The 16,781-nt window shown below is 35.2% G+C and overlaps 1 protein-coding gene and 1 long non-coding RNA gene across 4 annotated transcripts; both read right to left on the bottom strand.

Annotated features, from left to right (window-relative positions):
• Window positions 540–14,572, bottom strand: LOC18602503 (histone-lysine N-methyltransferase ATX2). Of its 3 annotated transcripts, none has more exons than XM_018120025.1 (25): window positions 13,833–14,572; window positions 13,302–13,353; window positions 13,143–13,217; window positions 12,783–13,002; window positions 12,147–12,270; window positions 11,933–12,037; window positions 11,130–11,335; window positions 10,625–10,717; window positions 10,404–10,498; window positions 8,826–8,990; window positions 7,973–8,116; window positions 7,115–7,162; window positions 6,758–6,875; window positions 6,617–6,682; window positions 6,478–6,539; window positions 6,216–6,272; window positions 4,785–4,853; window positions 4,442–4,640; window positions 3,447–3,731; window positions 2,861–2,922; window positions 2,708–2,785; window positions 2,491–2,586; window positions 1,722–1,825; window positions 1,504–1,650; window positions 540–957 (listed from the first exon to the last, which is right to left on the bottom strand). In XM_018120025.1, the coding sequence occupies exons 1-24, from the start codon at window positions 14,372–14,374 to the stop codon at window positions 1,509–1,511; spliced, it is 3,207 nt and encodes a 1,068-aa protein (XP_017975514.1). In that variant the 5' UTR covers window positions 14,375–14,572; the 3' UTR covers window positions 540–957; window positions 1,504–1,508. The 3 variants fall into 3 exon arrangements, with proteins under 3 accessions (XP_017975514.1, XP_017975516.1, XP_017975515.1); XM_018120027.1 differs by lacking the exon at window positions 13,833–14,572 and adding an exon at window positions 13,461–13,802; XM_018120026.1 differs by lacking the exon at window positions 8,826–8,990 and having other exon boundaries at window positions 13,833–14,571.
• Window positions 15,307–16,060, bottom strand: LOC108661789. The gene is made up of 2 exons (XR_001927621.1): window positions 15,908–16,060; window positions 15,307–15,821 (listed from the first exon to the last, which is right to left on the bottom strand). It is a non-coding gene; the product is annotated as an uncharacterized LOC108661789 (long non-coding RNA).

The raw sequence follows: 16,781 nt of genomic DNA on the forward strand, positions 1-16,781 counted from the left end.
TGCAAGGGCAAGCCATTTATTCGGTTGGAGGGTTGAGAAAAATATGACAATTGACAATGATAACCAAGCCTTGGTCATGGCTTTTCTTCAAACAATTGACAATGATATTTTGTTTGTAGCATAATGAAGGGAAACAATTGCACCAATGTTTTTATTGTCAGGCTTTTCTTGCAAAACAAAGACTCAAACGAGAGCTCAGCCTGGGCTCTAAGCTTACTCAATGAAACAAAGGCACCAACAAGACTTCCTTAAAGTACTCTTATCATCTTTGTCTTCAATACGGATCAAAGAAAATTCAATAAAAGCAAGACTACGATCATCAAGTTGTAATTCCAATTGAGCAAAAACCACGACCATAAATGTCTGAAAAATTAGATATACATTCAATAAAATCAAGACTACTCTCACATTAATGCATCACAAAATGAGGAATCTAAACATTCCATTTTGAAGCAAATCAAGCTCAAATTATTGGAGAATAGTTTTGAATGAGAAATGGACATTCGAATTCATGAGAGCTGGTGGGAACATACAAAGAATGTTTTAAGATACAATTGAGACTCACATTTCATTAGCAATACTGAAAATGTTATTTCTTTTTTTTTTTTCTTTTTACAAATGGTTAATGTAATTACGTACATATGCATACCTAGAAATACCATGTTACATATAGACGGAAAATGAGCTAAAGTCACGCCCAGCCAAAGTATCCTTCCCTGTTCAACTTGAAGTTCAAAGAATTTAGATAACATCTCTTAGAATTAGTAAATCCGATCCAAGAAGAACCAGCTTGAAGAAGAAAAATAAGAAGCTGAACCACTTGGCTTTGGGAGGTAAGAATACGAGGTAATGAAAAATAAAGGTACAAGGTGAGATAAGAACCAGAGGTCCGTGTTTCTGTCCACGTAAATTGGCATTTCAAGATGAGTTTGAAGGATTTCATCAGAATAGAAACTTCTGCGAAAACAAAAATGGAAGAAAGATCAATCCCCAATAGTATAATAAGAATCCCACATAAACAAATTATTGACAACATGAACAGAAAAGAATAGAACTACAAGTAGATATATTTGAAGTGGGGCCTGCACAATTTAATCAAGGAAAAAACTTCAAAATGATTAGGCAGAAGATGATAGTTGATGTTTGTAGTGAATTATTACAGATTAAGATTTAATATTTTTTAGATTCATTTCATATCAGTATATAGTGCTCATTAAATTTTGTTTTGGATGTCACAACAAATAGATGCTGTAGTTCCATATTGGGTGAAGCAAGGATTCAGTCATTTATTTTTCTAGTTTTGTTAGTATTGTTGACATGGTTTCACATGCTATTACATCAAAATACAGTTGGTTTTAGTTTCCGAATTTGACAGATAGTTCTTCATCTGAAAAAGAAGAGGTGCACTGCCATTCAAATTCAAGTGTCAAGCAATAACAAGCCAATCTGAATGCAATAAACCAAAAAGAAATTTAAGTTAAGAGTATATCTGTGGGTAATTACCTATGTCATTCTCCTGTCCAATCTAACAATTCACTCCGGGGTACAAATATCTTTGACACTTGTTCCTCAGCTTCAGTATCATTAACAACGCCCCGGCATCTTGGAAAGCCACAGAAGCATGCCAAATGCTCGTCAATGGAAAAGAACCTGTAAGACAAAAGCAAGTCAGTGTCTAAGATAACTAAGGAATAAATCTACGCAGAGGACTAGAGGAGAACCTGTAATCATATGTCAGCTCTTCCCATCGTTTAATATCTCTCTTTGCAAATATAATAATATGGTCATCACCATGAATACTGATAACTCTTGAGTAGCAATTCGGCTGCACGAAAGGCAGGAAAGAACAATAATGCACATATTTACCACTAGCATTTAATGCACCAGAAAATGAAGTGTCATAATGCCAACACGAGGATTCTACTAGACTACAACAAGTATTTTTGGCAGATTACCTACAATTCTGGTGTTATACTAGAAGAACTTCATTAAGTGAAAGGAACTTTTCTACCCCCCCTGCCCCCATTGTCTTTCACCCCTTTTAGAAAATCTCAAACGTATTCCATGTCTGAGAGGCAAACAATAATCTTCATTAACTTCCCAGAAAAAACATTAACTTTTCATTATTACCATCTCTTAATAAACCATTTAATGGACTCATAAAGATCCATACAAGTGCAAAAGTGGAATGAACTTAAACATGTATGACAAGAATAATAAGAACTACACAAAAATCAGATGTAGCCAAACAAATTGTGAGAAGGGTATCAAGCCAATTAAAATTACCAAAGCTAAGGTTGTAACATTACCATCTCTTCATACATCATTCCATCAACTCATAAGGATCCATGCATGGTAAAAGTGGAATAAACATAAACATGTATGACAAGAATTAAAAGGATAAGCAAATATCCTGTGTAGCCAAACCATTAGAAACAGAAGGTAATAAAGCAAATTAAATTACCAAAAGCAAGGTTGAAAAGCACTTACTTCACATGAGTGATTGATCAGATGAGCTATGCTTCCTGCCCTAGTGGCATCGATCACTCGTTCATTATCAATTCGAAACATGTAAGTCCCAGCACCCTGTGAGATAAAGTACTTAGCAATTTTCAAAGTTGACTATGCCTGCTGTCTGGGATAGCCATAGGACGATAACACAAACATAAAATAGACAAATATATAAGATACTTAATAGAGTACATACCACTAATGAATTGTATATGAAATGTTCCCTCCTATCAGCTATAGAAGGTCTAACAAGTTCACCAGTATATTCAATCACCTACAGATAATACAAGTTACTTTCACATACTCGGGAAAAAAAAAATACAATATTGTAAAGTGCAGATTATTTTACCATGTCTCCTGCCCTATGTGGATGCTTTGCAAAGATTCCAAACCCATGAATTCCTGATTTCCCTAGAGCCAAATGCAATTCCAGTTATTTAGAAAGAAAAACTGGGAAAAAACAAATAAAAACAATAAAAAGAGCAAGTGACCGTTTTATACTTTAGTATGATTCTTCAAAGAAAAAAAAAAACTAAACATAGATTGCAATGATAAACTATGTGATCAAGCAGAAAAAAAGAACACAAAATATTCATAAACATATACCCAGAAGTGTTGAAACTATAAGCATATGCAAAATCCCTTGTAAGACTGATGAAATTTTAAATATAATAGTATATTATTATATTAAAATGGATAAATGCAAACACGAAAAAGAAAGACTGACTGAACTAGAAGACACTCTATATGGCAGCAGATTTACTTCTCTCATATATCCAAAGCCAGAAATAGTAAAGGCAAAAGCTCAACTTCGTTAAAAGGGTGTCATTCAATTTCAACTCAATGGAACAGGTTATATCCCCGGCCAAACCTATTTACTTCTGCCTTCTTCCACCCACAAACACACACATAAAAGACAAAATGAAATCACTTACCAAATGCCAGTCTCTTTCGAAAGGTCTGCCTCATGTAATTATACTTCTCAGCCACAGAAAGAATGTTGTTAGGAGCATCGAGCTGGGGGGCTTTAAGCTTGTTAAGACTGAAAGAGAATTTGACACCATTCACTCCATTGTTAGGTAATGTGCTGCTTGACAGTCCATGTTGGCAACAGCCACCAACCAAGTAGGGTTGATTCTCTACAAACAAGCGCTTTAAGGATGCAGCAGCAAGGGCTTCAGGTTCTTTGCGGCCTCTTCTTCCAAAATGATTGTAAGGCTCTGCACCGAGCAAAAAGAAACATTCAAGCCAAAACAGCATGCAGCTTTGATCTAACAATTTCAAGAAACTAGACATGAAAATATAATAATATGTTGAGGCCACAATTGCTGCTTAGGATAGGGTTGGATAGGATAACTTTTTACCCAATGTTTTATTGTCATTTCTTCTAGCCATTTAGGAGGAGGGTCGGAAACTTCATTGGACTAAACTCCTTTATCTCCTTTATGGAAGGAAATATGCAATCCTATGGATTGGAGAAGGGTTGTATTAATCTACATTGATAGGATTATGTATAAGCTAAAAACAATTCACTCATAGAGATACCAGAAGTCAGATAAAATAAAGGCAATATTTACTCATCAACCCAATTAAATCCTATCTATAAGCAACCTAAAACTGCTAGTATCTGTGCCAGTAAAACCCCTTCAGTTTCTGCTAGTATCCCATCATATAGCCACCCATAGAACCAACATATACACAACCCATGAGCAAAAATTAAAAATACAGAATATGAAATAACTATAACAATAAATATCAAAAGCAATATGCATAAATCACTGATTAAAATTGGTTCATGTAGAAGCAAATGGCCAAAACTAAAAGAATTCTAGAACATTGAGAGCAAGGGACATAAACAAAATCAAAAGGCAAGGGAGCAAAAATGTCAAAAATACTACTAATGGAGAAAATGCAATGACCAATAGCATACCAGTACGAGCACAACCAGACAGATTAAGGGGTGGAGTGTACTCAGAACATTGACGTACTGTTCTGCCAACTCGTTCATCAGATGTTAATCGATCATTAGATGGCTGCCTATGCTTCTTGCAAAAAGAAAGCAAACGAATACACTGATCTTCATCATCTTCATCTACAGAGAGGAGAAAGAGCCTGTCCTCATCCTCAAGCTATGCAACCATAAAACAAAGCAAATTGGAAGCATATGATCCATGTTATCCATCAGTGACAATAATTACAACTACTCAAAAAAAGGGGACAAATATAACTGTAAAAAATATATTAAAATAATGTTACAAAAAGAGTGAAACTACCTCAACACAAAGACCTGCAGCACGTGCACACAGTGGATGATATGCTACCCGACACGTAGTGTTTGAACACTGAAGACAATAATAGGCATTGCCAAAACACATTTAATCAGCATAGAAAGCGGGAGGACAGGTATGCACAGTAGATTAACAAAATAAATGACAGCTCCAACATACTATTCTAGGTTAAAGAGAATGTCAAGCAGAAGTAAAAAGTCAACTTGAAGCAGAAATTTGACATACTGCATGCTGCATGAACTCAACTATGTGTGTTAGGTGTTGATATTTATCCGAGTGTCCAACTTGATTGTCTTAAATTAAAAGACCAAGGAAAATGCCGTAAGAGGGCCCAAAAGAAAGATGGGACATGGAGACTTGATAAACATTCACTTATGTATTATACATTTAGTTCCAGTATAATATTCATTTACCTCATTATAAGCATTCATTTCCCTGTTGTGATGATTATCTGTGATAGGAATATTAATCTGCTTATCCAATGTGGCCAACACAAACTAGCACACTTTTAAAAGTTCAGAATTTAATGGTTGTTGGCTAGGGAACAAATTGGAAAAGCTAGATTTGTTTAACAGAATCATGTTAGACTAGTCAATTTTATTTGAATAATGCTCATAGCCTTTAGAAGTTGAAATCAAAGAGTACTTGCTATTTCCATTAGAAGCCAAAAAAATAGCAACAGTGTTAAAGGCTAGGAAGAAGAAAAAGAAAACCCAAATAACCAAATAGGAACCAACTTATTGGTTTGAGCTTAAGGCCCAAAACACAGGTATCATGTTAATCATATTTCCTTTCCCCTCTCCCCTCCAGTCACACACAAGTATAATAGCTTCTCTCACAGCACAAACATTGCCACCAAAATGACACCATTAATCAAGCCTCTTTCCTTTCTTTCTCTAAATTTATTTTAGCTTTTCTTTTATATTTTACATATTTCTCCCCTTTCACTCTCAACAGTTTTTGCATGATACTCACACCTTTAATCTCTCCCGACCCATGAGGACATCGTCAATATGATAGCTTGTTTGCTGCCAATGAGGTTATTGTCATGCCAGGAAGACATGGCCGTGGGTATTCTACCGTGTCAGAGAGATCTGACCAAGTACAAGATCCATGACATGTCATTACAAGAACTTCTCAAATTTTTACCAGTTCAGGCAACATAGACTATTGACACATGCTTAAATTTCAAATGCTAAAGTACAAATAAGGCAATTTTTACGTACACAAAAAGTTCTGATATCAACAAACACACTCATACTTTCAAAATTCAATTAAACATCACTATCACATAGAAACTAACAAAATGATATTGGATAAGTTACAACGAGAAACTACAGCAGAGAAGAAATAATCATCACATTAAATATAAAAATAGGCTGAATAAGGAAAACCAGGTTATTATTATAAGCTTACTTGGATACAAGCACCATAAGATACGCCACAGATGCTACATAACAGCTTCCAACGGTCCTGTTATATGCAACAAAAAGATAAGAAAGAAAAGAAACTAACATTGTTTTATTTTTACAAGCCTTATTTACATGGAAATCAAGGGCATATGAAATTTAGCTTTGTAAAAGTGGCCCCATGATCCTCACTAGATAATATTAAAAAGCACTGCATAAGCATGTCCTGGGAACATAAAATATATGCAAAATAACAGTAACAGATGTACCTTGTTGATTCTATTTAGCCCATCAATGGGTTCCATTCTCTTGACATCAGATAAACATGTTTCTGGAGCATAAACGTTTAGTCAATGCATTACATATTCAATGTAAGAAAAAAGAAAGTTAAATAATAGTGTCACAAACCAGGAATCCAAATGGCACAAGCCAGATGAGCCCATCGGCCATCAGTTGTAGGCTTCATGGCACCTCCTAAAAAAGATCAATTTATGGATTCAGTGATGCATAATTCATAGCTTTCAAAAGGAATTTAAGAAGTCAATATACCTATAACAGGGCAAAGACAGCAAGCTGGAGGAGACTGGGGTGCCCCTGGGCGGCATAAGTTGCACAACCACAGAACACCATCAACAGGTTCAAGTTCACCATAGCATCTGGCATGGACCTGGACAATCATTAATTAAGATGGAACAACTAGAAAATTCAAAAAAAAAAAAAAACTGTGCCCACGTTCATGCATACCTACATGGTGTACAAGTGTAATATAGAATAAACAATCATTTTGAAAGAAATTTTATAGCATTAAGTTTGCATGTAAAAACTTGACAAAGATACAGTTGTATGACTAATGATGACATATATGACATGCTATTGATATGAAAAAACTTGTAAAGGAGCATTTACCATCATTCTGCATTTGTCACACTGGAGGAACAGATTGTTCTCATACTCCTAAAAGCAAAGGAACCTCAGTCAGCAAAACAAAGTCAAGCGTCAAAATCATAAATCAACAATGGGATTCAACTGGTAACAAAGGGAAAAGTAGAAAGACAGACACCTAAAAAAGAAGAATCACTAAGCACAGTGTTTCACGGGGAAAAAACCCTCAAAGTAAAAGATGTAAAAAGAAAATAGATAAAGAAATGACAGTGAAAGAAACCAAAGATTGACCAGTTAAATTGGGTCTGTATCCGTGTGTTGTCATATGTGCTATACAGAGTATTTTGACTGCAATTAGCCCTACGATATGCCAAAATTTTATTTCCAGGAACATTTGACTAATTTTAACAATAAAAGGGTAATCTGGTAGCCCTCCTAGGTGCCCTATTTCTTGACTAGTAAGTCTTGTTCTGATAAGGTTTGCTTTAAAGCTTATTTAGTGATTATGAATCCTTTTTGGCATACAATTATTTGGTCCTTTCTTTTCACTTTAACTTCTCTGTTTCAACCCATAAGTTTAGATTTGAGAAGAATATGTTTTGATTCAATGCTTCTTATTCACATGTCAATAAAATGCTAAAACAACAAAACATTAACCTGCCTGTGCTTATCATGAAAGCCAAGATCCTTTGTTGATAGTTTTAAGAGAAGAATAGACATAATCCCTAATCACAAAATTGTACTAAAACACTATGACTCAAAGCATCTAATCTAAAACTCAACCAATGAGGGATGAAATAAAACAACTAATACATGAAAAATGGACAACATAAAAAGAAGATAGTGCCACTGTAGCATATCAGGCGGTAAACTGCCTTTTACCTCATCCATGTGGCAGACACTACACTTATCTAGGTCTTTCCAGTCCACACGAACAGGTCTATAGCCAGCAGGCAGATCTCGATATCTTCCAGACGCTACCTTGAATGCCGAGAACTTTGAAGAAAGTCTGGATTTCGACAACCCCTGTCAGTACGATAGGAACTCATTATAGCCTAAGAATAATAATTGATTTATGCAATTATACGATAACAACACATATTTAAAGGTCTCAACACTTGCAGTCAAACAACCAACAAAGAGAATAACAAGAAAATAAGGAATACCACAGGACATGTGCTAATTAAACAACAAAAAGATTACAAAAGATGTTTGAAAGCCGTAAGCGCTTGCAGTTTGGGGAAAAAAACAAAATTCTATGTCTTGAAAAATTATAACCACATAGAGATCCTAACTCAGTTGTTAGTTAAACAATTAATCCCAATGAGATAACAGTCCCTGCTTGAACACTCAACCTGGTCACTTAGGCAGGGCTGAATAGAAGACATAATTGCTATATGTGAGGTTTTGACATGATGTCAATAAGGGTTTGCAAATTTTATCCTGATATAAAGGCATTAGTCTACGGTTTTTGGAATATCATAGTTTTTTTTTTTTAAATTTCATGAAGAATATCATAGTTAAAGAATGAAGAGCGTAAGCAAACTTTTTTTCTATATCACCTTATAAAGGACACCTTTGAGGCTAAATCACACGCTAGTTATGGAAATTGACAAAAAAGTAGATATCCAGTCAGAATAAATCCATAACCTAGTACTGAACAATGAAAATCAAAATCCCATATGACACTTGGTGCAACTTCAAAATTGAAGGGAAAAATAATGTAATAGTATACCTGTATTAATTTTATAACTTCAGGATTGGAGAAACCAAACATGTCAGAGCCAGATTCGAAGACTCTTTTTATTCCAACCTTCGAATCATAAGAAGAATCGTTTTGTCTTTTTCTTATCCCTTTATATATCTTATTCCAACAAGCAGATGGATCAGGTCCTTCAAACTGAACAAATACTCAGCCTAAATTAGTTATTGCATTCAATAATTTTGACAATATGTACTATTTAAAACAAAAAAAGAGATAATATAGTATGATTAACCAGTCCAAAAAGGAAAGGAATATAGGTCAAATAAGAAGTAAATTAACTGATGAAAAATCTACCGTGGATAAGGATAAAAAATTGAAACAACAAAGGAGTGCAAATTGTATTTTGAAATTTGAATAAACTGCCACTTTTACAATTCCTTAAAATATTCAAATACTTCAATTATCACTTCTATCCCTTTCTAATATCTGACTAACATGCTTCAAGGTGCTGGCAGATTGCACTCAATACCACTGTAATAGGCCTTTTTTTCCATTAATACAAAAATATAAAAACCTACCCTGCAACCTCTACAACTAACCTTTTGATATATTTGTGGAATCTACTCAGATGACCAGCAGGAACTGCATGACTAGCGAGGAAGATGCAAGGAAACTGTTGCATGGTATTACAGGATATTCATTTTGCACAACTGGTAATAAACTTTTTTTACTTTGGGATTCAGCTTACTCAATGGTCATTCACTTCCTTTTTCTCATCTTTTTTTTTTTTTTCTGAGACTCAACAGGGCTGCAACTACAAGGACTTTCCTTAGACCTGCCATTAGTGTACAAGTTCCTTAAAGACCTAGAAACCCCTTTCATCCCTATATTCCCCATTTCGCAACCACCAAACAGGCCCTCCAATATTATTATTCAATAATGACATACATGGGCAGACAATTTGATGCCATACTATGAGAGAAGAGCAATGCCTGAAAGCAAGAATGTACAGGAGGAATGGAGCACTGAGGCTCCTGAATGGTGTGATATTCTCCAAAATGAACCATCCATAACAAAGTAAGGATAGGGAACAAAAAATAATGACCATACGTTTCACAGCATGAGCAAGAAAGCTTCAAATTCATAACCAAGTATTCACATCTAGGAACCTGAAGTAGTGCTTAACAAGTCTCCAAAGAGAGTTCATTGACTTCAGCAATGATTATTTGAAATCCCAACCATTCTTATGAGTTACTCCAGATAACAACACGGAAAAAGAGTCATTTATCTAGATATCTCCCAAGGCTGCTCACATGTGCTAATTCTTGGGAAGCATGTTTCCTAAACCAAGAACAGATGACACAATGACAGCTAATCATTCTATTAGCTTTAACAGAATGTAAAATAATTATAAAAAAAACCGTTTACTAGCATCTCAAAAGCAGCCCAATGATGCATCATGAACAAAATCAGACAACAAGAAAAAAAAACTCGAAAAAATAGAAAAAGAGAAGTGCATAATTGCACCAAGATCAGCAAATGCACAAAACAAGCAGGACAGCATAACCCAGCAAATTTAAGATCATTTCATCACATTACACGACTAACCTTCTCTCCATCATTTGCCACCCTGAATAAAGGATGACTCTTTGACTGAGGATCTCGCAACACTTCCATCCTATACAAGGTACAAACACTTGGATCTAACAGCCAAAGAGTAAAAACATGGAACAAAAAAAGAAATGTCACAGAATGCCAATAAAATAGGATGATCACAAGTAATTGAAAAAAAAAAAAAGATGACATGTATAAAAGAGAAAATGCCTTACCTATTAATGAAGTAAATTTCCTCACAGCAGTGTACCCTTCAGGCCAGATGATCCCATCACCTTGGAAATATTCCGAGTCCTTGACAATTTTTCCTGAACGAGGAGTCCAATAACCCATGAGCAATAATTGAGGTTTCTACCTTTTTGACAAACAGTACTGAATAATCAGAAGTAAATTAAAGGGCCACAAAGTTCAACCCAGCTAAGCCTTAATCTCAGTCCAACTGGATCGGCACTTACTCTAGGAAAGATGTTTTCGAATCAATTCTCTACTAACTACTTCAACTAGCATAACTTCCTGCTTACATCTGACCCACACATACAACACAAATCTATTTTAGCAGTACTTAACAATTTGCCAAAAAATCAAAGTCCAAAACGCAAAAAGAAGAATGAAAGAATGTGAATAGCCAAAGAAGCCTAATCAACCTGTCAACCAGATTCAAAACTGCATGATGTCTCAACTTATAGATATACAAAGCAATTCAAAGCCACTAGAAATTACCGAGGCTAATTATTTGCAAATCTCCTATTACATATGGAGAATCTCCAAGTCCACCAGGAGTTATCTGAATCCCCTGATGTTTTATGTGATCTTCAACTGAATCTATACTTCCTTCATCCTCACTACTTGCACATTCACCATCATCTACATCAATTCCATTTTGTAGCTGTAGCATTCTTCTTGGAAGCTTCTGTTCACTCAGATACCTATTTTGAACCAAAAGAATTAAACATAGACAACATTAGCTCTTACAAGCAATTGCATGAGTGAAAACAACAGTCCATCATAGTCACCATCAAAGGCATACTCGTTGAAACTAATGTTGTGAGAAAGAAGTGCAACTAATTAAAAAGAAAGGGGGGAGGGTAACGCATGGGAAAATACAAAGATTGATTCCTTAAAACCAAACCAAGGAAGCATAAATGCCAACAGCCCTAATCATTTAATTTTAACAAGACAGTCACAATAAACAAGTCAAAGAATAACAAAATACAATAACAGTCCCCAGGCCATATGCAAAAGCATAAAAGCTAAAAATAGGGAGAAAGGATAATAAGGAGCCATATGCAAAAACCTCAGAAAAGCATCAGTTTCAATTCATTCTCAATGTTAGCCTCGGCTATGCTTAACAATGGACTATGTGCAACCACAAAGCAGAAACAATTGAAATGGGCATGTTAATCTCATTGCAATTAGAATAAATAAATAAATTCAAAGAAAAAAGTTTTTCTTTATCATATTCCTTTTGTAACTTGTACTAAATAAACTTTTAGCAAAAAGACCAAAAAAGAAAAATAACTTACAGTTTTGCTTCTTCCAAGCCCCTTGTAAATCGAGGTTTCTTGCACTTCCGATGGAATGAAGAAAGAAGTCCTTTGAGAAATGAGATCACCTGTTTAATTTTTATTCTGAAAATTATAAAAGAAACCAATGATATCAATCCTCAAGAGATATAAGCATAGCATCAACGCAAAACAAGAACATTACATGTCAAGCAAACTAAAAATAAATAGAAACCTTGCAAAATCATGGGTGCCGAAAAATTGCACTGGAACTGATCTTCCACCAGAAACCTTGCTTAAACCTTTACGATCACCAACAAGTGATTCATCTACCACGATTGCCGGCCACATAGCATGACCTGCACTACAAAGATCAAAAGATAAGCTGGTGGAAAAGCAGGAAATACATACATAGATTCATAATTGACCTAAAAGAAAACTAATTCAGCATTAAACCACATGAAGATATTTACAGGACACATAATAAGAGCTGTCATCAATTCTTCAAGAACCTTGCAAAACCTTATGCAAGAAAATGAACAGCTATGATGCTTCACTAGATGCATTACTTGGCTTTTGTTTACAAAAGCTACAATAACAAAACAGAAAATTCATAGGTATATATAAATAAACTGCTAAGAAAAACTAAGATTCAACAAAAATATGATCATTAGAGAATAAAAATAATCAGTCCTTACAAATACGTCCGAGGTTCACCTTAAACAAATTATTCCAAAATGTATCACAAACAATAACCAACAACAGACGGACAATCCTCAATATCTCGTGTCATGACATTAAAAGGCTTTCTATAGTAAGTTGTAATCATCTTTGACTAATAATAAATGAAGCAAATAGGTTTAGCACAAACCAGTAAGTTTTGCCCATATAATATCCCCAGGTTCAAGTTCTTGACAATCATCTAGACTGGCAGCCAACGCAACCATCTCATCATAATCATAACCATCATCATCTGTACTATTAACACTGAAACTCAGGTTCAGGCACTCCATCTCCTCATGAGAAACATGAAATTTCAGTTTCTCAATAGAAAGAATCAAATCTTCTTCATCTCCATCCTCATATTCAACCTGCATTTCAACTTGTCAAGTAATGAACAAACTGGCCCAGGAAAATCACCAATGAAGTAGTGTATCTTTTACACGATTAAATGCCAAAACAATTTGTATAATCAGATAAAAAAACAACTGAAAAGATGTGAGAGACATACATGATGTCTATTAGTCTCCGCATTGTATCCAACAACTCGGCCAGAATACCAATCAGCATCCAATGGCCAAAAAACCTGTATTCAACAAGATTGTTCTCAAGAAGTATGTAAATTCAATGTTTATAAATTGAAACTTCAAAAAGCCACCAAAATGCTTGCCTTGCATTGCAATCCAACAAATGCTTTCGGATGTACAGCATCAAAACTCAACCTGCTCAAGTTACAATTTTAACCCATTAGTATAACCATAATATCAATAAAAATAATATATATTTAAAAATTTATAGAAGAAAAGAAAACTGAACAAAGGCCTTTTACATCAAGATTGCAACCATCTGAACCGAATTAACTAGGACCCCTTTTGGTTGTTGCTTTAGCTACTTACGTTTTGCTTCCAAGAAAAAAACAGTCAGAAAGCAAAATCATGATCGATTAAAACTAAACAAAAACAACATAAAGGCAACGCCATTCTAGATGAATAGTTTCACATATAACCATGCATTTTTTATCCAAATAAATATTTGCATTGTATCCAAACGCACTTTTTGCTTTTGTAGCTAATGTAAAAACCATATCAAACTTAACGAAAAATATAAATCAACAATTAAAATAAGCAGAGTCCCCAACCACTACTCAGAAACATAAGAATGAGAACGAAACAAATTTCAGTAAATAATAAGAAAAACTAACCTGACCCATTTCCTAGCAGTTGCAGAACCAGTGACAGCCCGCTGCGAACTCGGAGTGGAATTATGCCTCCTTTTCTTAACAGAATTATTATTAACATTATTATTAACACTATTATTATTTCTAGAATCCCTCAAACGCGGGCGATCCAACTCACTCAAAACACTCGAATCAACCCCTAATTTCGCCAACTCACTTTTCCCAACCCTCCTCTTTTTCCTCACACTCTCATCAACTTCACTTTTGACCACCGTTTCGCTCTCATCTTCGAGCAAAGAGTCGTAGAAGGAGACGCATTGGCGGGGCCGTTTAGGGCGGCGAGCGTAGACATGCAAGAGCGGGGGATTGTGGGGTTTAAGGTGGTGATGGTGGTGGTTGTCGATGATGAGTTTACGAGCTTTAACCTTTTTGGACATAACGTTGGAGGAGTTAGTAGCGCTGACGCAAAGAGAAGCGGCGGAGTACACGCGGTCTAAGGAAACGTAGCGAATCGGGGTGTCGGCATCCTCCTCATCTCCTCCGCCTCCTTTTTCGAGAAATGCCATCGCTGGGAGAGACGGTTGGAAGGGAGGGATTTTGGAGGGGAAGAGAAAAGAGGGGGGAAAGAGCTTTTTTAGGGTTTTAAACGGGATTGAGATTGGGGGGAAATCGGAGGGTTTTGGAGGGAGCGGGGTGGGCTTTCTGTTTTTCCCCCCAAAATTATCCTCTCATCAATTTACTTAAACACTACAATTTTATACTTACTTACTGTTCTTCTCCTCATTAATCATTATCTAACTATACTTATAAATTAATAAATAAAACCGTTTGCTTTTCTGCTCTAATGCAAATGCCTTCTTTTGTCTTTCACAATAAATAGATTGAAAAACAATATTAAGCATAATTTCGCACTTTTAGTGTAAATTGTCTTGTATAAAAGATTTCAAACATTGATAGTTTTTTTTGAAGAACTTCCATCTCTATACATAATATAAATCTTTTGCTGCAAATCTCATATATCTCGATTCCTTACCTTTTTTTTTTAATTCGATTCTAAATTAGTCAAATTTTTCCAAACGATGTTAAGGAGATAAAAACAAAAAGGAAAATTGAAGGGATTCGTTTCGTAATTGCCATTTTACCTACATCAACCCGTTATTTCCGTGCCAATATTAGAAACTTGGCAACTAGCAGTCTCTGTGACAGTTACCAAAGCCAAAAATCTCCTGAATTTCTTCCTCAGCTTCCATCATCAGTCGCCAACAACCTGCTCCACCTCTGTTTCGAATTTCTTACAAGTAATGACACGTGTTTCGAATCTGTTCCTCCTATAGCACGTAGTTTAATTTTGTTTTATTTCTTCACTCTTCTTTCTATAAATATCCCAATTTAGATTTTTGTTTTATTTTAAAACAAAAAAAGAAAGATTCAAATTCAACTCAGAACTAAAAGTTCCCTGAGTCATGTTGAGATAAAAGAGAGCTTTTAGTCAATTGCGTCAGCCAGGCAAAATTGCATTCAAGCTTCACTTGCATTAATTTGCTGGACTTTTGTCAAATATATCAAATCCTTTTGATAGTTTGATAAAAAGAGTCTTACTTTGCCCACACCAACTGTTTGTGCAGTTTACCAACAATGGAGTCTATTCCAATCGGGAGGAAGGTGGAAACTATAGATTTAATAAATGCAAAAGATATAGTAAGAATTACAACTAGACCTAAAGGGTGCTTGCCTCTTTTTAAAGAAATTTGGTAAATATGGAGTAAATGTGCTGATGAAACCTTTCACTTCTTAACATGACAAGTGGCGAGGCCTACAAAACATTATCATAAATACAAATATATCAACCTTTCATCCCTACCTAAGTTATGCCATGAATCATAATGTAAAAGAACGAACCTGGTTAGTTGTCCTGAATTTCCAAACATTCACCATGGCAACTGGGAAGCAATAGGGAACCATAGTGAATGTGTTACTACAAGGTCTTTATTCCAGCTTGTTGCTGTGCTTGCTCTGGAGATAGATGTAGTATTCCATCAGTCATGTTAATCATTCAACAAACTATACCAAGATGAATTCAGCTAAGATAGTTAATGCACCAGTGCACATCCCACCAAACGCAGCTGCAGTTGGTATGTTGTGGTCAAGTTCCTTTTGTAGGTTTGAATATCTTATATCCCGACATCACCATTTGTTGTTCCTTGAGCTGCTTAGCCACGTCTCTGGCAGAAGAACCAAAAACTTCAATCCAAGTTTTGAAACTTAAATCGTAGACTCTTTTGGCTTGACCTTTTGAAACTTTATAAAACTTTATACAAGAAAAATGTATAAATTCATATTAATTTCAACACGATTCAATTTAAACCAATGATATGTGGATCCGATAACAGAAGCCAAACCAAATATCATAAAATTTTGAATTGAAGCAAATTGAACTTACGGTTTTTTCATGACGACCTAGTCTACCATGGCATCTACTGACGCTTCAATGGCTTGCTTAGAACTCTTGCTTTTTCCTGTACAAGGAATGAAATAAAGGCTCGATATATACTTGTTTGGGAGGAAAAGAACTCAAACTGAAAACATAAAGCAGAGAACCAAGTATTAGCAGTGATGCTGCATCATTTCAGAAGATCAGCTTACGTTTTCTCCTTAAGCGTTTGAGCTTCAAACTCTTCTTCATTTGAAATTTTGTTGGCATCTTGAGATGTACATGTATCTTAGGAACCAACTTCAAATTAAAACACACAGCAGAGGTAATCAAGCTATTGAACTGCTCTCATAGAACATAGCATGGAAAGCTTCTTTCTGAACAGGAAAACCCAGCTTCACATACAATTTCATGTTAAAGCTTTGAAAACCCATATTACAAAGGTGGTGAAAATTGGTTACCTTCATTCCCATAATTCTGTTTTTGTCTAAGTTAATTTTTTGTTCTTTTGCTCAGCAGAATTGTCTAGGTTAATTGAGAAT

The sequence above is a fragment of the Theobroma cacao genome, chromosome 4, assembly GCF_000208745.1.
Source record: "Theobroma cacao cultivar B97-61/B2 chromosome 4, Criollo_cocoa_genome_V2, whole genome shotgun sequence".
In the NCBI taxonomy this organism is placed as follows: domain Eukaryota; kingdom Viridiplantae; phylum Streptophyta; class Magnoliopsida; order Malvales; family Malvaceae; genus Theobroma; species Theobroma cacao.